Below are 26977 nucleotides of genomic sequence, written 5' to 3'. Positions count from 1 at the left end.
ACCATTCTAATGAACAGTTTTCTTCTACTTAACATACTGAGTGTATATATGCACCTTAGGAGCTAGACATGGCCCGAAACAGAAGGAAAAAAATACGTATAAATAAAATCTGAAGCTGGAAGCTACAAGGTTGGGAGGCTGTGGCCACGATCCAGGGGTCTAGATGTTCCAAGGTGAATCTGAGGGGCCTCTGCAATAGGACCCAGAGCAACTAACCTGTGGTCCCACCTGCTACACTGTCACCCCAGCTCCTGCAGTGCTGGGATCTGCGGATTCCTCTCCAAGTGTCCATCATTCATTTCCAGGACTGAGCTATCTCTTCATCTAGTTTGATATACGTCCCACTCAGATTTTATGTTCTAAATCATAAAATGTCCATGAAGCATTTTTCTCTATTACAGCATCAAGTCAAATCACACACCTAGGACTAGCTTTGGAGATCATGTTTGAGTTGTTTAGTCTATGCTAAAAAAAAAAAAAAAAAGGCAACTCAATGCTGTTCTGTGGTGTCTTCTTTCTCCTCAATTAGTGGCAGTAATGAATCCCCATGGGCCCTTAATGAGCCTCCAACATCCCCCCTCGTGCATATGGGCAGCTTTCCCTGTATTTCCCTACAGAACTTTCAGCTCCTAGAGCCGATGCAGTCTGGGGAAGTTACAAGTTCATAGCGGTTGGCAAAAGAGAACAGCTTGTTCTGTTATTCCTCTTGGGGGGTATTTCCATTTTAGAAGAGCACCACTCAGGGCTGGGATTGAGACAATGCAAGGGAGACACCTAGAACTCAGGATGTAAAGCCCTCCAGAGCCAGCACCTCCTCAAAGCCTGCCCTCCAAGCTTTGCAGCCTTCCTGGCTCTCTTCCTGGTCTTGGCTCTGGCACTGCTGCAGGAAAGGAGGGGGCTTGGCTGAGAGTCCCATGATGGGGCAGATAAATCAGGACGGGGAGATCCTGTCTGTCAATCTTCAGATCAAGTCCCCTCCTGCTGCCCAAGACTGAGCCAACTGCTGGTCTCCCTGCCTCTCCTGGTAACAGGGAAGTAGTCGCCTGACGCCCAGAGCAGCAGGCTGTGCTGGGCAATGCCACTCATAAGGGAAGACCCCAGGATAAGGTCCAGCAATGACCTACAGCTCTCTGGGCTCCATTCTTGTTCTTCTATCCTTTGGATTCTAGAAAGAACCTGACATGAATTACACTTCAAAAAGATTTCTCCCTTGAATTTTGCTCTTGAAACATGACTTACTGAGTTCAGTGAGGACGGGAATTCTTCGGTATTTTGTTTTCCCGTAGTTTTCATTTAAGTCGGTTGCCACTCGATCTGTAGGCAAAACACAAAAATCAAGGAGAAAAGAGATGAGAAGTACACGCACATTGGCTTGCAGGACTTGACAAGGAGGTAGAAGAGCACGTAACTTGTTGCTTTATTTTAGCACTGTTCTCTCATGCCCAAATCCCAAAATCTTTTTTATATTTAGAAAAAAAAAATGTATGCTGGTCATGCCTTCGTCCTTGTTGGGGTTATTTACAGGATCCCTGTGGATCTCAAAATCCAATGATACTCAAGTCCCTTGCAGGAAAAGTGTAGTATTGGCATCTGATACACATCCTCCAACGTACTTTAAATCATCTCCAGGTTTCTTATAACACCTAACTCAACGGAGATGCTAGGTAAACAGTTGATAACGACAAGAAAAAAAAAAAACTCTGTGCATGTTCAGTGCAGATGTAAGTTTTTCCCCAACTATTTTTGGTGGTAGTTGGTTGACTCTGTGATTGTGAAACCCATGGATACAGAGGGCTGACAGTATTTGAACCTCCTCAGAAGCGCCTTTAGTGAAGTGGCAGGGGTGGGTGGGGGGGAGTGGGTGTGTGTGCACACATGTTCGCTAAACGGCACTTCATGTGACGAGCAACGCTGGCCGAGCTCTCTCAGTGGCTACTTGCTGACATCAGCACTAAGAGTTGATTATTCCTGGAGGAGCGGTAGCACTGAGTAACTGCTCTGTCTGGCGGCGTCTCATATTGCATCAATTTGCTTACAGAACTCTTGGGAAACTGACTGAATCGGTGGCAGTGCTCCGGAAGTGCTTTTGGGGGCACTGTAGCTGGCTTCCGGTTCCGGTGTTATCTGACCTCGGGGATCCTCTCTGGCTGCAAGGCCTGCTTATGCCTTTTTTTTTTTTTTTTTTTTGTCTCCTGAGAACTGGCTTCCTCCTGCACTTGGTAAGCCGACTTCTGTCTGGAGTGCCTTGTACCCTTGGAAAGACTGGAATGGGAGGTCCCTGAGCTCAGTTTATAGATGATTCTCCCTCTTGCTTTCACCCACGTGAGAGCTGAGGCACAACCCTGGCCTTAAACAGGGGTTTGTCATGCAGTGACCTGTGTGTGGAACAGCTTCTTAAAGAAGCCTGGCAACAGGGTTTGGGTCTCCTTGCTGCAACACTACAAATGTGGAGGGAGGAGGGCAGTGGGAAACCGGGGTGCCCTTAAAAGACACAAGTGTCTCAGTGTAAGTTGTGCTTTTAAACTGTTGCTTTTAGATTTTGCAGAGGATGTTATGTAACAGGGCAAAAATATCATGAAAGTTCAAAGTCTACTAGCAACTAAGACTATGTTGCTTTGGAAGAAAAGGAGAGTGTCCTTTGTTTGCTAAGCCAGGTAATTGGTAGGGGAAGGGAGAATAGGAAGGGAAGTGAATGGAGGTGAGCGATGTTGGGAAGCCTCTCCAGCAGTAGATAAAGGCAGGATGACAGAGTCCAGAGATGGGGTGAGAGGAACTCAAGGGCGGATTCTTTTTTCCAGAAGGAGTGCTGTGCATTGCAAGATATAACACCTTCCCCGTCTCCCCAAGAAATGCAAAGGTACTTCAAAGAGTTCATGGACAATGTGTATTAAAAAAAAATCCATGCATGGATTTCAATAATATTTTTGCACCAAATAAACATCTTTTAATCCCATTTTCCCATGAGATTTTTGAAGTAGCCTTGTGTTCAGTATAAGAGCCACTTGTTAGTGCTGAGTTGAATATATTTCTAATATCCACCAAAAACCTGAGTCATGGCAATAGGATAAGACCCGAAGCTCCATGTGGAGAGCCCAGAGCATTTGGTTCATGGTTAGAGCCAGCAGTTGCCCCAGGATTTGGTAAAACCTTCAGATTTCAATGAGGAAGCAGAAGCCCAGAGGGCCGAGCAGAGTTGCACAGCTCTTTAACAAGGAGAGATACCGGGTTGCCTAGATATATGGCTCATCAGTAAACCCCGCACTTGGACTTTTTTCCCTTTAAAGACTCAGATTCCCATACTGCGGGAAGCTAGGGAGAACTGAGATTCTACTTTATCCCCTGAACTCCGCAAGATGCCTTACCTGCTTGTGTTCCCTCCAACCATCTTCCCTCTCTTCCTCACTCCTTCCCTCTTTCCCTACTTCCCTGCCCCTTTCCTCCTTCCCACAGACATTTAAAAAGCACCTACTCTACCCTAGGATTGTGGACAGCACCTGCCCATCTATAGTCACAAGGTGCAAAGAAAAAATATTTCCAGATAGTGATAAGTATCCAAGAGGTTCATAAACTTTAGGCAGAGTGGGGAGCAGCTGGCCTGCAGGCAGTATAGGACCTGCAAGATCCTTTGTTCTCATTCTGCCAAGGCAGCCACAGGTGAGACCTGAAATTTAGTAAACAGAGAGCAGGCTAATTCTTAAGTTGATGATTCTGTATGTATAACACAAATGATGTTATAAATATTCAAATGACCCTTGGCAGAAGAAATGCTTCCCACCCCTGCTTTAGGGGCTAAGCACTGAGGAAAGGCAAGTGACTTGAGATAGGATTGAAAGGGAGGTTTCTCAGATCTTGGAAAGGAGTCCTGGGAGATGAGACCGAACCATCCAAGCACAGGGAATCGGATAAGGGAACCAAGGCAGGAAAGAGCCAGTGTACAGAGAAGAATGTAGCAGAAAATCCAAACTCTCTGTTGACCTGCAGTTCTGTGGCTGTCACGTCAGCTCTGTGAATTACTTGTAGTTAGATTACCTTTGAATACAAGGAATTGCAGCTTCACTTCAAGGTCAACATACCTTTTAAATGATGGATGGGGTTTCACACCCTGACTAATACCACATTCAAAGTCCATGCCTTTGCTTTATAGCCCTTCTAAAATGTGTATGTGTGTGTGTGTGGGGGGGTGGGGGTATTAGGGTGCAGAGAGTGGGTTAAGCCACCAATTGCAATGCCAGTACCCCATATGGGTGCCAGTTCAAGTCCCTACTACTCCACTTCTGATCCAGTTCTCTGCTAATGCACCCAGGAAAGCAGCAGAGAATGGCCCAAGTGCTTGGGGCCCTTACAGCCACAGAAACTCTTGGCTCCTGGTTGCAGCCATTTGGGGAGTGAACTAGCAGATGGATGACTCTCTCTCTCTCTCTCTGTAACTCTGCTTTCAAATAAATAAAATAAATCTTCAAAACGCATACATATATTTTATAAAATATTTATTTCTAAATATATATATATTATATTTTAATGTATTTCAAATATTTTACATTCTAAATGTAGTTTAATGTTGATGGAATAAGGACATAAACCTCAGCCATTCTTGCTCATTGCCCAAAAGGTAGATAAACACTGGAATGTACTCCTTGCCCTTGAATCTCAGTTGGGTCTCACACCCTACTGCCTGCATGCTTTTCCAGGTTCCCAAGGCCTCGCCTGGTTCCAGGAATTCCCTTCCACCTGCTGCTCCTAATCCCTACCCCCAGCCCTAGACCTCCTAACATATAAAAAGGCCCAGCCTCTGGGGGTCAGGGCCTTCTGCCAGGAGCTCCATCAGTGTGCAGGCGGGCAGTTGGTAACCCACCTCTAAGAATTTATTTTCTCTGAATAAATTCAGTCTGGCTGTAAATTCGTGCATTGCTTCCTCTCTATTCTGCACCTCTTTTCCTAACATTTATGGTGCCCCGTGTGAGGAGGCACCAATCTGCAACTCTTTTCCTAACAAATATATTTTATATTTTAATGTATTTTAATATTTTATATTATATAGATATGCATTTTAAATATTTATTTTACATATATACTTATGAGGGTACTTTAAAAGGTTCATGGAAATTGGAATAAAAGATACATTTATTTTGGTGTAAAAATTAAAAAGTTATGCACATGAGGGTCTTTCAAAATTTCATGAAAATGTGCATTTTGAAAAAATTGCATAAATTTCAAACTTGTTTTGCAGCAAAATAAGCTTATGTTTTTTTAAAAAATAATTAATTCTGATTCACTTCCCAAGTGCTCACAACAGTTCATATGCTGAGCTTGGTTGAAGTCAGAGGTAAGAACTCAGTCCAGGTCTCCTACACTGGGGACAGGGACCCAACCACTTGAGGCATTATCTGCTGTCCTTATATATGTTTAGCAGGAAGCTGAAACTGGGAGTATAGAATTCTGGCTCTCCAATTGGCAACTAATGTTATGCCAAATGTCTGTCCTCTAAGCTTGTCATTTAATTCCATTTTCTACAAACTATTTGGATTACCTGCTACAAGATCTGACATATTCAGTAAAAGATTGAGATCAGTTTCCCTAAATGGAGAAATCCCTCTACAAGGAAATCACCTTTGACCCTCCCCTTTTCTGGGTTCCAGTTTCCTTTCTAGAAAGAACCTGGAAAATCCAATTTTCATAGTCCAGTGTTTTAACTGAGTACAGATATTTCAGCACTAGCTGAAGGAGCTGCACTACGTATTTGTTTCTGTTACCCATTGATGGATAGCAACTGCATTTCTGCCTGTTACTCCATTCTTCTCTTGTAGAGCAATGGTTAATTTAAGTGTGTGTCAGATCATAGCCTGGGCACATTTTACTAATGTCAATATTTTTGCTACCTAATAGCACACAGTATTATACCTGGAATCTTCCAGCCTGGCAGGGTGCTATTACAAAAGATTGCTTAATTGTAGATTACTACTGTACATTTAAATTTCAGTAGCATATTAAGTTGTCAGACTTAATTACCGTTATATGTTTAGATTATGCCACAGATTATTTAGTTCGGCACCTAGGTTTGCCAACCTGCTCTCCGGGTGACATGACAGGGCAGTAATTAGAGCATTACTGAAAACCTGAAGTTTCCCGGGGAGATGTCCAGGAGGCCTGGTGTTCTTACTGGTCCTTTGGAGAGTCTGCACTCCACTGTCCCCCGTCTCCCAAGCTCCCTCGTGAATCTGTGTGGAATAGCCGTGGTGGTTTCAGCTTGACTTTGTATGAAAGTTTATAAGGGCTATGAAGATGTGCAAAGCCTGCTGATCCCCCAGGGTTCTCACCGGATACACCAGGGCAAAGTCTCAATCCTGGTGCTATTGAAATGGTTTTCCTTTTTGAAGGAGGGAGGGAGAGAGAGAGAGAGAAAGAGAGAGAGAGAGCGAACGAGCGCAAGAGGGAGCGAATCCTAACCATGGGTTCATTCCCCAAATGCCCACAGTGGCCACGGCTGGGCTGAAAACTGAATTCACATCTCCGATGTGGGGGTAGCAGGGACCCAATTAATTGAGCCATCCCTGCTGTCTCCCAGGGTCTGCACTGAGGGGAAGCTAGAATTGGCAGCTGGGGCTAGTGATCAAGCCCAGGGAATCCAATGCAGAACACTGGAGTCTTAATCATTAGAATAAACACCCACCCTGCGTCTGTACTGTGTGCAGCTGTCCTGGGCATGGTAAGAAGTTTAGCAGTGTCTCTCACCTCTACCTGCTAGATATGGCTACAGTCCCCTTACTTGTGTCAACCAACAAGATGGTCAAAGGACCTCAGGTGGCAAAATTGCCCCAGTTGAGAACCACTGATGTACAGAAAGGGGAAGAAGACTGCCTACCTGCTAGTCTTCTTTGGATGCTCAGTGTGGAAGATGTTTTCTAGCTCCTGGAAGAATTCCACAACCCTTTATACTTTCAGTTCTGGGGAGGTATATGCATTTCTGTCTCTCAGGTGGGGTGAAAGAGGAGTATTCACAGCAAGTGGGAAGAAGGATGAAGAGGGCCGGACGGGCTTCTCTGCAGAGTGGGATTTCTGTTTACAAACCCAAGATACATTCCTCTGTTGCCATTGTAATTTCTGTAATGTATGCGCGATGGCCCTTCGCTGTTCATATGTCTCCTTGAAATATACTCAAAATAAGACTTTATTAATGGCTTCATACTGGTTAGGCAGACATGGTGACCTTCACCGGGAGCGGAGGTCATCCAAGCCTCTGTGGACCTATATTCCTTTCACACACAGAGGGATGATCCCATCCACCAGAAAATGGCACCAGGTCTACACAGTACATTGTTCTCTCAACCGTGCCTTCTGTCCTTGGGCAAAATCATCCCTTTGCTTCGTGTTGACTCCAATACTTTGACATTCCATTCTTTCCTCTTCCCCCTTTCCAGCGCTCCCCCACCCCACCCTACCCCTCCTCTCTCTCCTTCAACCAAACCAGTCAATTGCACCTTTCATGGAACTTTACTGGCCTGTGCCAGAGTACCTGACACACTACACAAAACCAACACATTTCCGTTAAATGAAGGAATGCTGAAAAGTGTTAGATACAAAGGAAACTAGAATTAGAATCATAGGTTTCTGTCTCTCTAGCCTATACAGGAGGTGAGGTATAAAAACTAACAGTGGTGGGAAGGACTGCTCACACGCACCATTAACTCCATGGCTTGTGGTGCTGTCAGTTCATCCCAGGATTTTTGTGTGCACATTTTCATTTGTACAGGGATGATTTTCCCTTTAAAGTGGATACTTCTTCTCTGTCCAATTATGGCAAGTTGCAAGCTTGCAACTTAAATGCGTGCACACATAAATCATACATGAATCTGGGCAGTGGCCCTTCTTGCCAAGCTAAGGATTCGTGTGGCAAAACACAACAGCATGTTTGTGGATCCTCCAATTCTTCAGAAAAGGCGGACTCACACCTCTTCAGACTGGCTTTGCACAGCACTTTGTCATCCACGAAGAGTCTTGTTATCTGGTCTGCTTTGCAGAACACCGTGACACCCTAGATACTGAGCTGGGTTTGGTTGCTTAGTGGGGGTGTGTCTAATCCAGCAGCTGGCTTAGCTCACCTACCAGAGATTAGATTATGTCTTTATTCCTTTGTCCCAAGGGCCTGTATTTCCTGCCTGGCAACAGCATCTGGGAGTCACAAAGAGTTCTCTGGGTTTCCTGACTTGACACATGAACGTTTCTGTCCACCACCACAATCACAGACAGCCTTTCATTCTGAACTCTCCAAGTACATGCAGAGTGGCACAGCTGTGGTCAGCAGCAATGCAGTCTGCGGACCAAGGTTGCACCTGACCTTGATATAGAAGATCTGTCATCCTCCAGGGAACTGGAGAGACCTGAGGGATTCCAATCCTGCTCACTTTGGGTTTGGGAATTGAAAATCTGTTTATATACAGAAAATTCTTCACTAATTGTACTTTCACATTAGGTTAGGTGATTGGTAGTCAATTAGAAACAGACTAATATATAAGCCTTTTCCCATTCGGAGGAGAAGAAAAAAATGCAATTTGGTAGTAAGAATTAACCTCGGGCATATTTTGTGGCCGGTGTTCCCCTCTGGAGTCCAGCTCAGTGGCTCATTTACTTCAAGTCAATAGCTGTTTGTTAAGCATCTACTAAGTGATAGTGATTGTGCTACATGCTGCAGAGAATCCAGAGGAGAGACAGACAGGGTGGGCCCCATTCTAAAGAGATTGCTACTTCTCTTTCACCATTTCTTTCTAATCAGAAAATAAAATATGACCTGTTTAGTCTATTGAAGTTACAAGGGACCTTAGAGGCAATCTTCTAAAATACATACATTGAAAGTGCCTTGAAGAGTAAATGAGAATTATAGTTCATCCTCTCATGAAACTAAGAACTATAAACTAAACATTTGTAAGATCCAATGAGAATTGATTAATCATAATACCTGTTATTCATGGTAATGCACTGTGCTCACCTATATTTGATGAGTAACAATAGAAATAATAGTGCTTAGAATTCTGTGACTGTGTTTTCTAAAATAGGAAGACAATACGATGTGCAACTCCATTTACAGGAAGGGTGTGGTTTAGCATTTGACTTAGAATTCCAGAGTACTAACTGTGGGCTATTACAGCATTATAGTCCTGTTACAGGATTGTCAAGAGCCGTCTGGGCTCATAAAGGACATCAGGCTCATCCTCTTTCTCCCCCACAGGTAAAGTACTTTCTAGAAAAGCTAGCCTTTCCTGCTTCCATGCTGCCTGACGTCTTCCTGCCAGGGGTGTTGATCTGACCTGACGTGGCATGGGCACAGGAGCCGATGCGCAGGGATCTGATGTTGAGGGTGGCCATGATGGTCTCCGTGTCTACCAGTGTCTGGCTACTGGACGGCTTGGAGGGGGGGGATAGGATGGCGCACATGGAGCAGTACTCAATGTTGGCCACGTGCAGGTCCGCGGTGTAGAGTGCAGATCCCTAAGGAGAGAAAAACAGGCAGGGGAGGGGTTTGTCAGCTGGGGGGATTTTGTTTCATGGCTCAGGGGTGGTGGCTGAACATTGCGACTTTTTTTGAGCCAAAGGCTTTCCAGGCTTTCCTGGCTTGATTTTTCTAACTTTAGTTAGCTGGTGTCTGACTTGGTTAACCTTATCGTTTGCTCATATCTTAGAGCCAGTGCATCTCCCAGACCCTTTCCTGAGAGCAAGGTAGGAGGAGACCAAGGAGGATGAGCAGTGAGGAGCACAGATCTGTTTAGATGACTCCAGTGGGAGCAGAGAAACTGAGTCTGGCTGACAGTGGCGAGGAGAAAAACTTGCAGAAAAGAGGTCTAAAGAAAAGTGTTGCATCCTCACTCCCTTACCAGCAACCCAGCCAACTTGCCTTCTCTGAGTTAACAGACACTGTGGCAGTTGTGTCTTTTGTTTGTTGAAGAAAAGGGAGAGTTCTGGTCTTACCTTCAGGTCGCTTGGAGGCCTGAGCAATTCCTAACATTTGCTGGCTTCTGGCCATTTTCCTGCCTTCCTTTTTATTGGCTGAAGCACCAGACCCATCATTGCCCATATGATCTCATGAAAAGGCAAATGCTCCCATGGATTTCACTGTGCACATCATGGACTTTCCATCCGGGGAAATGGAGGCACAGGCTGGGCCACAGGTCCATGAGAGCCCAGGAAAATATAACTGCAATTGCAATGCTGCGTGTATATAGAAAGCTCCCATCTTAGTATCTTTTCTGTCACTTATCACATCATAGCACAGACTGGACAATTTGTAATTCAGAAGTCTGATTTATTTCTCACAGCTGCAGAGGTTAGGTTGTCTGAAGTTGAAGGCCACATCTACCAAAGGCCTTCTTGCTGCAAGCTAACAAGGCCAAGGCATCACGTGATGGGAGAGCATGTGCAGGAGACGGTGGGGACAACCTCCCCTTCTCCTCAGGGACCCCCTCCTGTGATAACTCAGCCCTCTCCTGTGACAAGGGCACTGACCCACTTGTGAGGGCAAGGTCCCGTGCCATAATCACCTCGTGGAGGCCCTGCCGTGCAACCCTGTTACCATGACAACTAAGTTTCGACTTGCATTTTGGAGGGGCCATGAAAACCACAGCAGGTACATTTCTCAAAAAGGTCAACCAAAGCCCATCTCTTCATACATCTGACAGAGAATATGTGGTGACGTGTGTTCTGTATGAGATGTCGCCAGAAAAGACGTGAACGTTAGTGGGCGGAGGCATTTGGTTTGACCAGTAAGTGAGATTCAGACTCAGAAATACAGAGCATAAAGCCCCCAAAACATGGTGGTGTGAATACAAACGCAGGACCCATACCACTTAGATTTAGATCCTACAGTTGCCCTGTAATCTTGGACAACATATTTTCTCCGTGTTTGAAGTTCCAAGTCTTTAATACCTACTCTGTTGAGTTATTTGAGGATTACATGAATTCATGCATATCTCCCTATCTGCATATCTGGGTAGATTTATAAAATATCCAGAACAGTTTCTGATCCTCAATATGTACTATGGAATGGCAAGCTGTTATTATTATCATCAGTGCTAGTAGGGGTGGTATCATTAGCATTATAAATATTCACGGTTCTGTGGGGGAGACTTACAGGCATAACATATATCTGGGGAAAGTTCCGGAGAAAGCGCCACTCTCTCTGCATGTAATCCAGAGACCCGATGAACACAATGTCCTTCAGCTCCCTCCGGGTGTAGTTGCTCGCTCGCAAAGGCATCACAAAGTTCTGAAGCCCCATCAAAGCCGAATGGGTGTCTCCAAAGACACATGCGACAATGTGGTTCCGAAACTCGTGCTTTGACTTATCCGTGCGTTTCTAAGGATAAGCGTGTTAGAACGTGGTCACTTTGGTACAGGAGATGATAGCCCTTGCATAACTGTCTTTCCCACCCCCACCTCTTCAAGGTGTCGCCACAGCAGTATTTTCATAACAGAATTTTGCAAATTGCTTATAAAAAAAGAACTTACGCATAAGCGGTGTAAGTGGTACAATCATAACTTTGATCTTTTTGAGTTGTTCCGCCATCTTTTGCTTTTTACTTTTTGGCTTTGTCTTTTATTTGCTTTTTTATTTTTCTAGTAGCCTGGATCAACATCATGACTCAGGGTGTGAAATCATTGAGCCATATGGGGAGAATGTTTGATTTTCTTTTTTTTTTTTTTTTTTTTTTTTTAATTTTTTATTTATTTTTTATTTATTTTTAACTTTTATATAATGAATATAAATTTCCAAAGTACGCTTTATGGATTACAATGGCTTACCCCCCATACCGTCCCTCCCACCCACAACCCTCCCCTTTCCCACTCCCTCTCCCCTTCCATTCACATCAAGATTCATTTTCGATTATCTTAATATACAGAAGATCAGCTTAGTATACATTAAGTAAGGCTTTCAACAGTTTGCTCCCACACAGAAACATAAAGTGAAAAATAATAGATGATTTTTTTTAATGATGAAATCAGATCAGACCTATTGTCATGTTTAATCCCAGTGAGAGTCAAGTTGGGAGTTGATAGTTTCTTTTCTTTTCTTTTTTTTTTTTTTTTTTTTTTTTACAGAGGATCAGTTTAGATTTTCATGACTTATTTTAGCCTTAAGATTCACTAAAAAACTAAGACATTACAAATTCTATTGCTAAACATACGTTTTCTGGCCGGTCCTAAAATTATATTAAGTTATGCAATGTGTTGCAGTATTCAGTGGGTTTCCATGCATTACTTTGAAGTGCAATAAAATGCCCTTTTTGGGGTCAAAAATGGCAACCTAATATGGTTCAACCTGATTCACTGAACTGATTGAATAGACTCTTCAGTCAAGGAAATTCACTGTGTATGCTATACAAAAGAAATAAGAAGGCTATAACAATTCCATTGATCCAAAACATTTGAATATGTCTCATACTAAGCATCTCAATACTAATACATCTCCCTTGTATTTCTAAGCTGCAAGCTATATATGTGAAATATTTAGATTAGGGTTCCCCCATATTCACAGGGCTCATAAAAATAATAAATATAACTTAAGAATGATTTTCCTGTACTAAACTTATTGTAAACCCATGTCTGATTCCTTCGGGGAATGGACCAATGCCATTAGGATGTAGTGAAAAAGAGCACCCAAGTTGCAGTGGGAAGATCTGATTTTGTATTCTTGTTCTGTCCTTCTTTTATGACTGAGCAAATTATTTAACCTCTCTCACTTTCACGCTGTTATGTTTTAAAAGGTTACAAAAACTTAATTTATTGTGAAAAGGCAATAATAAATTGAAAATATTATATACAGCACCCATCATATTCTTGGATTCTACATTTACAGATTGAAGCAACAGAGGATCGAAAATAAGTGAAAACTGACATCGTGTCTGTTCTAAATACATATAGACTTTTCTCCCTTTGCCATTGTTCCCTGATATAGCGTAACATCTATTTCCACTGAACTTACATCCTAATAGGTATTATAAGTAATCTAGACATGATGTAATGTATCCAGGGGAATGCACAGAGAGTGTAAGCCAATATTGCACCCTTTTAGATAGTGGACTTGTGCTTCTGCAGATTTTAGTGTCCTTGGGGAGTTTTGAGACCTGGATAACTATGTTCAACTCATTAGCGGCTGTTCAATAACTTAATCAAGTCTGAATCTTATTGAATTCCTAGCTTTTCAAAGGAGAACCCATGGAAGCTGGTAGAGAAAAAGTGAAATGAACTTAAATCTTGCAAATAAGCATCAGCATCTCCTGCATTCCTAGGGACATAAAGTTTGAGCATACTACTTGTGGGTTTCTGGGGCTTCTGTACGCCAGTTCATGGGTAGGATACATAATGTGCTTCTACAAAACAGGGGTTGGCACAATCCAGCAGGATAAATAAGTAACGTCTGACATCTCAACAATTAAAGTTGATCAAATTAAGCATACCCTGGGAAATATTCGTTTGCTAAGCCAGGGGATCTCCTTGTGAGCGGGAATAAAGATACTTGTCTAGAGAGCTTTCCTAGACAGTGATATGAATCTTAACCAGATCTATTAAAGAATTGTCTCCAGCTAATCCGATTAGCTTTAACTTGAATAATGAAGCCCCTAATGGTATTTAATGTAACGTGCCTGAAATCCAACAACTGTTCTCCTGAGTAGAGCTAAACAATTAAAAACAAGATCTATGGCAGAATGCACTGATGGGCACAGCTAGAGAGGCAATTTCTCCAAGAAACTGGCACAAAATTGCCTCCCAATTAAAAGAGATGGTGCCTTTTGGGAGAAGAGGAGGATGTGCTATTTGTTCAAAGTAACTTAAATCAACTGTTTCCACTTGACCCTTCTGCAGACAAAATCAAGTTCAAAGGCTCTCTGAATTTTGCAATGTAGACGTTCCTCCCACAGGGACGTATTTCCAAACTCTTAGCATTTCTAAAACCAGAAGCTATTACTTAACTTCATGAGCCAGCGGCTGTCCTGAGGTATATCTCACATCAAGCATCATAGGGGAAACATCTATCATAGAGTCCTGTGTCTCTGCCTGATAAATAGGGTCTCACAAAACATCTGCTGGTGCCATTTCTTGGCCTTTTGGATGCCTCCTTATGCACCCAACTTCCCAATCTTTCTGAAGATTTGCCTCCCCTGTGTGGCTTTCTGCTCAACAGATATTTATTTTGTGTACTTTAGCATAAGACAGAGTTGCTAAAATGGTGAATTTCAGTAACCCTTATAGTTTTCCCGTTGATATGACAGCTCTGACAGTTTTGTGCTTCTGATCCAATGATTGATCATCATTTTGCAAAGAAACTGGATCACATTCTGTCAGGACACTGGCACAGAGCCAAACAATGGTGTGTGTGTGTGTGTGTGTGTGCATGTGTGTGTTATAGAAAAACATAAACTACTTTTGCAAAGTGAGAAATGATGATGAGTATTATTAATTATTATTATTATCTACAATTAGCCAGAGATGAGAAAATTACATAGGGTTCACCCAACATGAAAGCAGTCATTGTTATTAGTTGCATTTACCAGCTACTGCTTGCAAAGAAAACCACTGAGATTATACTTGAGTTTTTAAATCGGGCAAAGAGCGTGCATGGGGATCCAGAAAACAGGTGTTGGAGCCTGGATTAGGAGCCCAGGCTTTTGAAATCCCTGTTGCTGCCATTTCAGAGAGCTGAGTTAGTTTATCTCCTCGAGAGAAGAGGCAGGGACAGGACATACCCATGTTGTATGAGGCTGGGAGCACTTAGGAAACACATTCTTGGTTGATGCATTAAATATAAATAGAGCTTTATGGAAAAGCCAGCTTTAACTACAAGAAGAAATCCAAATTTTAAAACCAATAAATTAGGGAAATGTGCATTTACTTTAAAGCAAAGACTAGAAAGCCCTTGGAAACAGTAAGGTTCCCGGGTGCTTTTACATCCGTTAGATTTACTAGCGAAGTTTCAGGAGGGCATGGCTTTGCAAACTGAGTCGGCTAACGGGGTAAGGGAGGCAGGAAGCAGCTGAGGACATCTCTTTGCCTTTTAAACCCCTGCAATGCTGCTCACAAAGTCTCTGTCAAATGCTACACGTATTGCACATCATTCATCCAGCTGGGGAGCTAAGAGTTTTTCCTTCCAAATTCACAGTTGACAAAGAGAAATGGCAGGTGCCCCTGACTAGCTGAAATGCATAATTTAACCCAAGAGGTGCTTTATGTTGTTGTGAGCTTTGGTGAGACATCACCTACCAAAATCACCTTGTCCAGAGGGGTGGCTTTGCACCAGTGGAACATGCCACTGCTGTCGAGCTGCTCAGAGTCCTGGTCCACATCACACAGGAAAGTCCTAGGCAGAGAGAATGCAGAGTTCGTCTGAGAACGGAGGGCTCTGGTGTAGCAAAGCCAAGATGGGGAACTCATCAGAGCCCCGGGCCCATGGCGGAGAACAACAGGAGAATGACTTCCGGCCTGTGAGACTCAGGAATAAATGAGTCTGAATGGGGAGACTGCATCGTGTTGAAGAGTCTTAGCACTTTGAGCTAAACCCATACTGGGCTCTCTTTTCAACCTAGAACATATGTGCCTTGGGTGTACTTATGTCTGCTCTTAACTTTGCTGCTGGTGGGATTCTAGGGTGGAAATCGTGAGCAAGTTTTGGACACCTCCATAGAGAACAGATCAGGCAGTGAGAGAGTAATCATGGATGACATCTCTGTACTTAGCCTATCCCCCCCCCCCCCCCACACTTCTTCCTTACATATGCTTTGCCTTGGAGTCCCTGTTGGAACATCCTTACTTACTAAATGCACTTTGCATTCTTCACAGCTCCCATCACGGACCTGCGTTTGCATAGCCTTTGCTCCAATCCTCATCTAGGTCTTGGCAAAGCCCTCCATGTGGTCACCCCACACTGCTGTTAGGCACAAGGCTGTTTTGCAATATAGTCAATCACGAAAAATCATTGGATGATCTTTCAAAAAAAAAAAGTCGTGCAAATCCTAAGGAATGCACGTTTGATTTGGGGGCAACATGGGAGGTCCCTCAGAATCAGAGAAAGCTCAGGATTAGAAATGTCATAGATACATGCAGAGAATCCAGGCGGAGGTGGCCAAAGCAACTGCAGAATCTCAGGGTGTCTAACGCAGCTCACCCGCACTGTATTCAGGGATCTTCAAAGAGTTCATGGAAAGTGCGTATTATGAAAAAAACTATGCATGGATTTCTAAATTTGTTTGATCCCAAATAAACTTATCTTTCAATTCCACTTTATTCCATGAACTTTTTGAATTCACCTTGTATTTCACGTGGGTGAACAAGCATCAACTGCACACACCACCTGGTGCTTCTACCATCTTCTGGCCATAACACCTGAGCCAGGTGTCCTCCTATGTCTTTAGGTGGGGTTGAGAGAGCAACTGGACAATCAAGCCCAGACGTTGAATTGCCATTGGCTCAAAGTGACATATAGCATTGCTGCTCATATCTCATTGGGCGGAGCTAGTTGTGTGGCTCCTGCTAACTTTAAGAAGGTTGGGGAACATGGGAAGCAATTGAAATACTGGGTGAGCATTTGTCTCTGCCAGAGACTTTTAATGATACAAGTCAAAGAGCTAACAAATTGTAAAGCCAGCAGTTCAATATAATGCTGAAGTTGAGGTTAGCAGTTCTCACGATAGCCAGTTCTTTCCTTCCTGACTAAACGGATAGTTAGATGGAGCCACGTGACCAATTTGGTTCAGTGAAATATGATTCCAGTGCTGGTGGAGGCAAAGAGGGGCCCCCTGTGACTCCTCAGTCTGTCTCCCAGCCTGGGTACCTGCATGCTTCTGTGCCTGTTTGACCTGTGCCGTGTAGCGTGAACGAGAAACAAACCTTCATGGTGCTAAGCTGCCAAGATTTCATGGAGATTGCCATAGAATAAATGTACCTTCTAACCTTTCCCCCAACAAACATCTTCCGAGGCATATTAGTAACTGGAGAAGTCCTGAGGAAATGTTTTCTTTAGTCCAATAAAGTTGTGGGGGAAATGGCTCCATGTGGAGGTTCACACAGTGCTTTAGGGCATGAAAGGTTCTGAAAAGTCTTGCAATCAAGGCATCTTTTAAGAATTGTACAATCCAGTGTGCCAGAAATGTATCTGGCCACAAAAGCTTTACTTATTTGCCTATATGCTTGCTTATTGTATTTGTTTACATATTTTAAAATATGTGTCACTATCTCCCAGAACTCTTTTAGGAGCATCTTGTGCTATGTCTCCCTTCATGCGTATTCAGCCTTGGCAGCTCATGACAGCTCTCCCCTGGGAGAAATACATCCTATTACTCTTCATGTTGAAAGATCAGGGGTTCCCCCCATGAGTTAAAACACCTTGTTACTCAACACCTGATCTGAAGACTCATTCCTACACAGAGATGAGCAATGTTGATTTCCTCAGTCAACCTCACTTCTACGTGGCTATCTTGATGTCGTATTTTTTTCAGAAGAAAGAAATGACTCAAAGTAAGGTGCAAGTGTCGGACCTAAACTAATGGGTCAGAGAGGACGGAGGCAGAGAAGCCAGGGTAGGTGGAGAAGGACTTGGAAAAGCCAAGAAGGTGATTTCCTCCCAGCAAGGGCCCAGGCCTTGATAGAATCCTTTATCTTCTGCACTCACGACCTGCCTATAAATTTAAGGGATTTAGTGGATTCTAGTCCTTTAACTAGCTGCAAGATGTTGTAACATCCGCCTTGAGGTCAGCTTGACCGAAATGCCTTGTTCACGCTGATTAACATGCCACAGGGTATTTTAAGTACCCATTAATCATGAGTCCCAACCCCGAATTCTAGAGTACCCCTGGCTCTCAACGGCACCAGTCAGGACCAAGGTAATGGCTGTGTGCCAAGCCCAGGGGATGGGGCTCAACAGGGTGCACACCCCCAGTTGGAGCATGGTTTCGACTTTATCAGGATCTGGGGACCTGGCTGTTTTGTTTGTTCATAGAACCCTGTTTGTCTCCATAAGTAAGTAGCTTCCTAGACATCGGTCCCACAGAACTGATGTTAATACTATGAACCCAAAGTTGGTGGTGATTGTCTTTTGTGGACAGTTTGAAAATCATTGGGAAATTGCTGTCTGGCTTCAAGGGGGTGGCCTCCTGCTCTCCTCCCTCAGCACCCAGGCCACAGCTACTGCTCCTCCTCCCCTTCCTGCCACTTCCTTCTGCATGTTCCCCCCACTCCTGCTCCTTCTCCACCCTCCCCACCCCCCAAGAAGAATGAAGAGTCCTTGGTGTGTGATAATTGAGTGCCCCTTTGGCAACTGGAAGGTGATCATCTCTCAAGCACATTTTCATCACTTGACTCCGAATAGCAAATCAATCACTGTACACTCTTGTATCATAATGAAAGCATGATCTATGTATACAAGCTGTCACAGACAACATCTTTCTTCATTCTGATGTTATGGAAAACAGCTATGCCTTAGAGGAAACACCTGTTGGAGACCTGCATGAAAGAGAAGGCTGGGGGAGACCCACTTCATCATAAAGGCATCCATCTGGTGTCCTTGCCAAAGCGAAACCTCATGCAATTTAGATCACCCCTTGACGAGCTCCCTGCTTCCATATGCTTTGCGAATGACACGCTCCCTGCAGAAATATACCTTCCCAAAGAGACTAAGAAATCATCTGTGAGAAGGTTCAGCGCTAGCAGCCCTAGATCGAGGACTCAAGGAATAGAACATCAAGGCTGATGCTGTTGGAGGAAAAGGAGCCATGCAGCACCATCCAGGTTGAAAAAGAAAAGCCATACCCTGACCACGGGTCTCTTGGATGTGTTGGCTATGGGTAGGAGGCTGGCAAGGAGTGTGTGGGAGTTTTCCGGGCTGGTCCAGAGCAGAACATGCTGGGGATGAAGGTGAAGTTGTTCCCTGGTTACAAGACAAGCGGCTTCCTGCCCAGGCAACCGTGTGGTACTTCTGCCTGAGCATCCAGCCGGTATTGGACCTTGAAATGTCCTCAGGGCCAGGTGTCCAGCTTCCATCTTTAGAAATGAACAGGCCAAATGAAAAGAGCTTTGTCAGCTAGTCCATTTGTGGATTGCAGTGTCTCCAGCTTTCTTTTCTGATGACTGCTTTGGTTTGAGCTGCTTCAGAGTGTGTGCAGCCAATGTCTTGTGAGCACACGGTTGAACTTGTCCCAGCTAGGCAGGCACGCTCTCTCTTCCCTGTTTTCTGGAACAATACTGAATGAACATTTGTTCTTCCTTGCTCATAGCAACTCAGCCTGCCTAAAGCCTATCACTTAGGAAAATGCAAGCGATGGGCTGCGTGTCTTTTCCCATGGTGGCACCTGAGAAAGCCAACCATGTAGGAAAACTAAGAGGGCAGAGTAGGTTTCACGGGACCAGGTCAGAGCATGGTTTCCCAGAGTTGACTCAGATAATCCTTGAAGATCACCTGCCAATGGATGAGACCCTTTACTACTCCCAGTGCCTGTTAGAAAGTCTATTCAGCATCCGCAGTTCCTTTTGTTGCTTTTAAGGACCTCGTTTTCAGTTGTGTTCATAAATCCTGGTTTTGGACCTCCAGAAATCTCCTTAAAACTCCACAGGAAGCTTGTAAATTCTGAGCAGAGAGTTTTCTGTCCTGAATATAGAGCTATTAATACTTTCATTTTTTATTTTTTGCTTCAGGACATGAGTTACACAAAAATAACAAGTTTCATAAAATCTTGGCACGAGGAGAAGGCCAAGTTTCTGACCAAGTTTTGGGCAGGAGAGGAGGATGTGTTTGTCCAGGAGTTTCAGTGACCTGCTTGGTTCAGTCTTTGGAAAACCCACTGCAGCAATCTCATAAAAGTGTCCAAAAGGTGGACGGGAACTCTTCAAGCCTAGGAAGCCTTCAATGGTGCTGAGAATTTTGTATTTTGAAGGCAACAGCTGCCTTCTCTCCATTGATTTTGTATAGAATAATAAGGCTTTACAGCTCATAATTGTGTTGAAAATATTTATTGTCTCTTTTGACAACCACTTATTGTGATATGGAGACAAGCAAAAATCACCTAACTTGGGTGTATAAGGGTGGATTGTGTATCAGGGCCTCCCACTCTTTCCTGCTCCATGATATTTCTCTCTCTCTTTCTCTCTCTCTCTCTCTCTCACACACACACACACTCACACACTCACACACTCACACACTCACACACTCACACACTCACATACACACACCTGTAAGCCTGCACATATACCACAGTCAGATATTAGAATCTGAGTCTAATCTTCCTGGCCACATCATGACATCATTTTCTGGGTTTAATCTGCTTGTCATTTTTTTCATTACAAGGCTTTATTTTTACCTTGTAGAGAAACTTAAAGTTTAATAAAGCAGACGCCGTTATATAATATTTTTTCCTCCAGGAACCAGCATCTGAGCAAGCTGAGAAAGATCCTGTGATCTCCAAGAAATATTCAGGGCCAGGTGGCCATGGAAGAATCTTGGAGGAAGAGGGCACGGTGCCCTTTGCCTGTTGGAAAGGCCTCTGGCCTCTACCCGTGTTACCAGGAGTGGGAAGCGGGCACCAGGCTCTGTGCTGCCATGCGTCAGCTTCACCAGACATCTCTGAAGATTCTCCTTTACTGGGTAAGATGGAGAAAGCCTACCATCATATCTCTTGGGACATGGTGTATGAAGCTATTGCAAAACGTTGGGGAGGGAGGTGGTGTTGTGACAGAGTGGGTAAAACTGCCACCTGCAACACTGGCATCCCACATGAGTGCCAGCTTGTAACCCAGATGCTCCACTTTCTATCCAGCTCCCTGCTAACGTGCCTGGGAAAAGAGCAGAAGATGGCCCAAGTACTTAGGACCCTGCCAGCCACCTGGGAGACCTGGAAGAAACGTTGGCTCCTGGCTTTGGTCTGGCCCAATGCTGTTTGTTAGAACCAGCAGATGGAAGATCTCTCTCTCTCTCTCTCTCTCTCTCTCTCTCTCTTTCTCTAACTCTATCTCTCTATCTCTATCTCTGCTCTCCTTCTCTCATTTTAACTCTGCATTTCAAATAAATAATAAATAAAATCTTCAAAGAAAAACTTTGTGGAAAAGAAGAATGAAAAGATAGATTTATTTTGGTGCAAATTTTTTTGAAATCCATGTGTAATTTTTTTTTAAGATTTATTTATTTAGGCCAGCACCGCGGCTCACTTGGCTAATCCTCCGCCTGCGGCGCCGGCACCCCGGGTTCTAGTCCCGGTTGGGGCACCGGATTCTGTCCCAGTTGCTCCTCTTCCAATCTAGCTCTCTGCTGTGGCCCGGGAAGGCAGTGGAGGATGGCCCAAGTCCTTGGGCCCTGCACTCACATGGGAGACCAGGAGGAAGCACCTGGCTCCTGGCTTCGGATCAGCACGGTGCGCCAGCCATAGCGACCATTTGAGGGGTGAACCAACGGAAGGAAGACCTTTCTCTCTGTCTCTCTCTCTCATTGTCTAATTCTGCCTGTCAAAAAAAGAGATTTATTTATTTATTTGAAATGCAGAGTCAGAAAGGGAGAGAGAGAGAGAGAGAGAGAGAACAAGCGTGAGGGAGCGAGCTTCTATCCGCTGGTTCACTCCTCAAATGGCCACAATGACCGGGGCTGAGCCAGGCTAAAGCCAGGAGCCAGGAGCTTCATCTGAATCTCCCACATAGGTGTGGGGCCCAAGTACTTGGACTATCCTCTGCTGCTTTCTTAACCCTTAGGGAGCTGGATCAGAAGTGGTGCAACTGGGACATGAAGCAGTGCCTGTATGGGATGCTGGCATCGCAGACAGTGGCTTCACCCACTCTGCCACACCTCCAGCCCCTGGATTTCTAAACATTTTTTTCCACCAAAATAAACATGTTTTAATTCCACATTCTATGACTTTGCAGTTTGGATGTGGACAGCAGCCAGGTTACCTCTAAAGCACCATGCCCTCTTGGTTGCCATCTGGAAAAACCTTGGGTATCCATGTGGGACAAGGAAATAAGCAATGTGCAACCTGCCAGCCACAGTGACCCATTGTTCTGGCTTGTTTGGGATCGGGGTTTCCGGGGACATGAGATTCTGAGGGCTAAAAACTGGCTGCTTTTGTGCCAAAATGGGGATACTTCTCCCTGCCAATTTGAAAAGCTTCCAGGGCAGGAGGAAGAGGGTGGAAGAAAGAGGAGAGCACTGGAAAATGCTATGCCCACAGGACCTTCTGCTCAATTAGTAGTGGGTTTTGCTCATGGTCAGTGGCAGAGAGGCCGTAGCCCTGAGTGTTTGAGGACAACAGAGCTTTGGTAATTTTTTTTTTTTTGACAGGCAGAGTGGACAGTGAGAGAGAGAGAGAGAAAGGTCTTCCTTCCATTGGTTCACCCCCCCAATGGCTGCCGCAGCCAGCACACCGTGCCGATCCGGTGGCAGGAGCCAGGTGCTTCTCCCAGTCTCCCATGCAGGTGCAGGGCCCAAGGACTTGGGCCATCCTCCACTGCACTCCCAGACCATAGCAGAGAGCTGGACAGGAAGAGGGGCAACCGGGACAGAATCCCGCAGGCGGAGGATTAGCCTTTTGAACCGTGGCACCGGCCAGTAAATTTTATTTTCCAACCTCCCTCGTGGTTCCTGGACTCTCCTGATTTTTTTGCATATGCAGAGTCATCATGAGACCATCAAGAAACTGTAAATTTTGATGGCAAAGATTGTATTGCATAGCAAAGTGTGAATTAAAAATTCCATCTGCAAATGATGTTTTAAAACAGAGGTGTGTGAAAATTCAGAGTATCCTTAGATTCAGGGTAATCTTATTTGAGTCTGCATAGGAAAATGTAAACTGTGCTCTAACGTAAACCAAATCAGCTGCGAACAGTGTTCTGTTTGCCTTTTAAACACTGCATTACAGATGGATTCCATCAAATCCGTGGCCTCTGTTTTCAATGTTTATAATTTCAAGTCTCCACAAAGACTTTTTTTTGTACTTTGTTCCTTAGAAGTTAGACCCAAGGTCAGAGTGGCCCCAGCCCAGGTGAAGCCAAGAACAGGATGGTGTTTCTATTAGATAAACCCACGCCTTAGCTCACATTGGAACGTGTCTCTGTTAAGCTTTGCTTTGTTTCTGATAAGTACAAACTGACAGCTTTTCGGCAGAGCATTTTCTGTGAAAACATGCGTGTAGGTTTCTCAGAGCTTAAATTGTTAGCAGACAGAAGATCAAGGAGAAAGATAAAAAGACAATTTCCCTCTTTTTTACCCATTCCCCAGATGGACCCTCATTTACATCCCTTTATGTTTTCTGGACCTTGCATTTGGGATTTTCTACAGTGTGAGGACAAATGAGACATGACCCAGGGCGGCAGGTACGGTTAATAAAGGCCAGCGTCTGCGCCCTGGGCGGAGAGCCTGGGGCTCAGGGCAAGTTGTACATCTGCTGGGAGCAATTTCCCCCGCCAATCTGTTCGGCATAAGGATGTGCTTTGAGGTGCTCTTTCCCACACTCCCCAACACTTGCTAAATATCAAATGGCTTAGCAAACATACAGGTTGGTCTAACGAACAAATACGTCTCGCCACAGATTTTTTTTTCTTTGTCCAGTAGGCTAGGAAATGAACAATTAAGACAGGTACTCTGACACTTCCAATCCTGAAATGCATTCTTGAAAGGAAAGCAAATCTCTGGCAAAAGATTTTTTTTTTTCCTTTTTCTCTGTAGGTGAGTATGGCTGTGAGATATCTGAGGCTGACCTCACTGTTCATGGTATTGACACACTTCCCGAGGCTTTCTGGGATTGAGCCAGGTCAGAGGTCAACATGACGTAAATTCTTTCCTTATGCACTGGAGTGTGAGGCTTGCCTGGAAAATTGCTAGCAATAATATCCACCCCCCGCCACTACCCCAAATGAATCAGAACTAGAAAAAAATAGCACCCTTGGACATGGTGCTGGTGCTGGGGTGCATCTGTGTTTTTGTGTATGGGAGAGAGTGGTGGGGTGGGCGGGGATCTAATCCAAAGGTAGAAATTGTGCAGAGGGAGTAAAGCTAATTCCAGGGTACGTGGAAGCTATTATGGATTTTCCCCCAGAAATAGGAAGTTATTTTCAACGTCCTGTGAACCATATCTCTGAGCCCCCCCCCTCCCCCGCCCGCCCGGAGATCCCAGTGGCTGAATGGTGAAATGGAGACAGCAACAGTGGGCTAGTGATTAAGGATTTTTTGGAAACATTGGAAAGATCTAATGATGTGGTGTTGAGGGCCACAAGCCTTTTAAAATGTCCTCGCATCTGGAAGCCATCAGTGGCGGGAGCCTGCTGAAGAAAGGCGTCCTGAGAGTTCTAGCCTTTTACGTAGCACCAGTGACCTGTCGGGAAGCAATGCGGAGTGTGGAGATAGAGCTCACCTGGGATCACTCACGACCCAGCGCCCTCCTTCTGCTCCGTGCGTTATACGGCGGTGAGTTTTAAAAAGTGGCGTGTCTTGATTAAAGACGAAAAGTTAGAATGAGGGGTCCCTGGTGGGCGGCGGGGGAGAGTGGTGATTGGAGTTCTGCCACAAGAAGATGTGGCTAAAGTTAGGCTGTCACCAGGGATGCAAGGTAAGAGCGGGGCTCTGCCGCGCTGAGGAGGGGAGCTGTAGGGAGAGTTAGCTCAGGATGCAGGGGGACTCCTCGCTGGCTCTGCACTCCCAACTCAAGGTGACTGAGCCCAAAGGGGGCAAAGGAGAAGAATATTCCTCCTGTGATGTTCACCTGTAGTTTGAAGTCGACACACACACACACACTCACACACTCACTCACTCACTCACTCAGAGAGGTTGGGAAGTTTTCCTAGAATTTAAAAGTCACCATTAAACAATCACCATTGAACCCACGAGATCTGGAAGCAAATCTCCTTCATGTGTCTAACCTGGCTGTACCATGCGACCACTGCATGTGCTGTACCTGCATTTTGACCTGGATTCTTCTTGCTGTGTCTCACAGAAGGGACAAGGCTACCCCTTGGTCCAGCAGAAGTGCATGCATTTCCCTCTTTACTGGCCTGGAGACCCTAATCAAAGGTCTAACCTTGCTCATTGTCAAGGTGTTCTGGTAAGCCACTCTGGTTTACAGAGAGTGCGTGATACTGGCATAGAACTGTATAGAACTATCTCAATATAAATATCTGCCTTCCTGGTGATTGGTTTCTTGAATATTTTACAAGTAAAATGATTTCTTATCATCTCTTTTCCATATCAAAACCTCCATGGAAATAGATTCCCAGTTGGGTCCGAGCTGTTGTCACTCTGTGAAATGGTAAAGAGATGGCATGCTCCATGACCTCTCCCAGCCTTTCCCATCTGAAGGTCCCAGAAGAACTGTCACTCTTTCTTTCAGAACCCTGGGGCAAAATCTAACTGCGACCACACCACAGTTTTTCCATCTTAATGATCATTTTGTTTGACTCCTCGATTTCTTTTATCTTTGACATTATTTTTTGGTTTCAATGGGAAATTGAGATTAGATACTTGAGAATCTACTGTTCTTTGTGTGAATGCTCTTTATTCAACTCTACTTTTGCCTTCTCTCAACACACCTTTTCATCTAAACTCAAAACATTGAGTCATAGTTTGAGATGAGAATGAATACCTTCGCCAAATTATTGTAAATTTATTGTTTCTATGCGATGTAATACTGAACTATCTAGAACAAGGTTGACAACTTCTGTTCTTTTTTTTTTCCTATGAAGGGGTAGATAGTAAATATTTTAAACCTTGAGACCAAGAGGCTAAATTGGTATTATTCAGATACTTATGTAACAATAGAGAAAATACTTTTTACAAATGTTGTTGAATATATTCAAAATATAAGAAAAAAAGTAGTTTAATATGTGAAATTTCCTCTTTTAAAATCTATATTCACAGGGGCCAGCGCTGTGGCATAGTAGATTAAATCTCCGTGCCGGCATCCCATGTGGGTGCTAGGTTGTGTCCTGGCTGCTCTTCTTCCAATCCAGCTCTCTTTTATGGCCTAGTAGAAGATGGCCCAAGTGCTTGGGTCTTTGCATCCCCGTGGGAGACCCGGAAGAAACTCCTGGCCCCTGGTTTCTGGTTGTTGCCATTTAGGGGGGTGAACCAGTAGATGGAAGATCTCTCTCTCTAACTCTACACCTCAAACAAATAATTTTTTAAAAAAATCTGTATTTACAGAAAATGCCAATACTTGAGCTTTCTAGCAGCTCTGTGGAGATATCCACTCACAAGGCTTGTATTATTGGACCAGACTGAAAGAACAGTTGTTCTCCCCACAGACTGTTTGAAAATGATCAGCAACAACTGTTTTAAAATTGCAGATGCCTGAGGCAGTGGTAATAGTGCAGAAAACTAGAGACTGACCAAAATCCTTGGGAAGAAAAATCTGATGAATAAAGAAGTCTATAGGAATCCTTAAAACTGTCTGGGGCCGGCGTCGTGGTGCAGTAAGTTAATCATCCACCTGTGGCACCGGCATCCCATATGGGCTCTGGTTCTAGTCCAGGCTGCTCCTCTTCCAATCCAGCTCTCTGCTATCGCCTGGGAGAGCAGTAGAAGAAGGCCCAAGGCCTTGGGCCCCTGCACCCACTTGGGAGACCGGGAAGAAGCTCCTGGCTTCAGATTGGCGCAGCTCCAGCCGTTGCAGTCATTTGGGGAGTGAACCAATAGAAGGAAGACCTTTCTCTTCCTCTCACTGTCTGTAACTCTACTTCTCAAATAAAAATAAATAAAATCTTTAAAAAAATTTTTAAAAATGGTTGAAAAGTCACTCTGATATCTAAAATGAATGAATGAATGAATGAATAAATCCATGTATATGTGTAAGCTGTGCACCTGACCAGAAAAGGCCTGATATAGCTTCAGTTCCTTTCCTAATCTGTCCTTGAGACTGCACAAACAGAAAATGGAGGCCAAGGCACAGATATCAACCAGAGTCGTGAAGGAATTCCCCAACATGTACACAGAACCCTTTGGCAAAGCCAAGAAACTTTCTGGTTTATATTATTTACG

At 44.3% G+C, this 26977-nt stretch overlaps 1 protein-coding gene and 1 long non-coding RNA gene across 5 annotated transcripts in view; one reads left to right on the top strand and one right to left on the bottom strand.

The window, feature by feature from the left end:
* KCNU1 (potassium calcium-activated channel subfamily U member 1) overlaps positions 1–26977 on the bottom strand; it is a 143515-nt gene that overhangs the window by 15047 nt on the left and 101491 nt on the right. For 2 of the 3 annotated variants that reach the window (XM_070068546.1, XM_070068544.1), the window contains exons 20-23: positions 15244–15340; positions 11117–11341; positions 9300–9480; positions 1240–1314 (exon numbers count right to left, since the gene is read on the bottom strand). In XM_070068546.1, the coding sequence (XP_069924647.1) occupies positions 1240–1314; positions 9300–9480; positions 11117–11341; positions 15244–15340 (578 nt within the window). The remainder of the gene's footprint in view (positions 1–1239; positions 1315–9299; positions 9481–11116; positions 11342–15243; positions 15341–26977) is intronic. The other variant, XM_070068545.1, reaches the window with a different exon arrangement.
* LOC108175898 (uncharacterized) overlaps positions 2117–26977 on the top strand; it is a 59816-nt gene continuing 34955 nt past the window's right edge. The window contains exons 1-3 of one of the 2 annotated variants that reach the window (XR_001792560.3): positions 2117–2219; positions 20389–20611; positions 20784–21071. This is a non-coding gene — a long non-coding RNA (uncharacterized lncRNA). Of the gene's footprint in view, positions 2220–20388; positions 20612–20783; positions 21072–26977 lie in introns of those variants that run through there. The other variant, XR_007914709.2, reaches the window with a different exon arrangement.

This window comes from Oryctolagus cuniculus, chromosome 2 (genome assembly GCF_964237555.1).
Source record: "Oryctolagus cuniculus chromosome 2, mOryCun1.1, whole genome shotgun sequence".
In the NCBI taxonomy this organism is placed as follows: domain Eukaryota; kingdom Metazoa; phylum Chordata; class Mammalia; order Lagomorpha; family Leporidae; genus Oryctolagus; species Oryctolagus cuniculus.
This window is presented reverse-complemented; position numbering and strand designations above follow the sequence as displayed.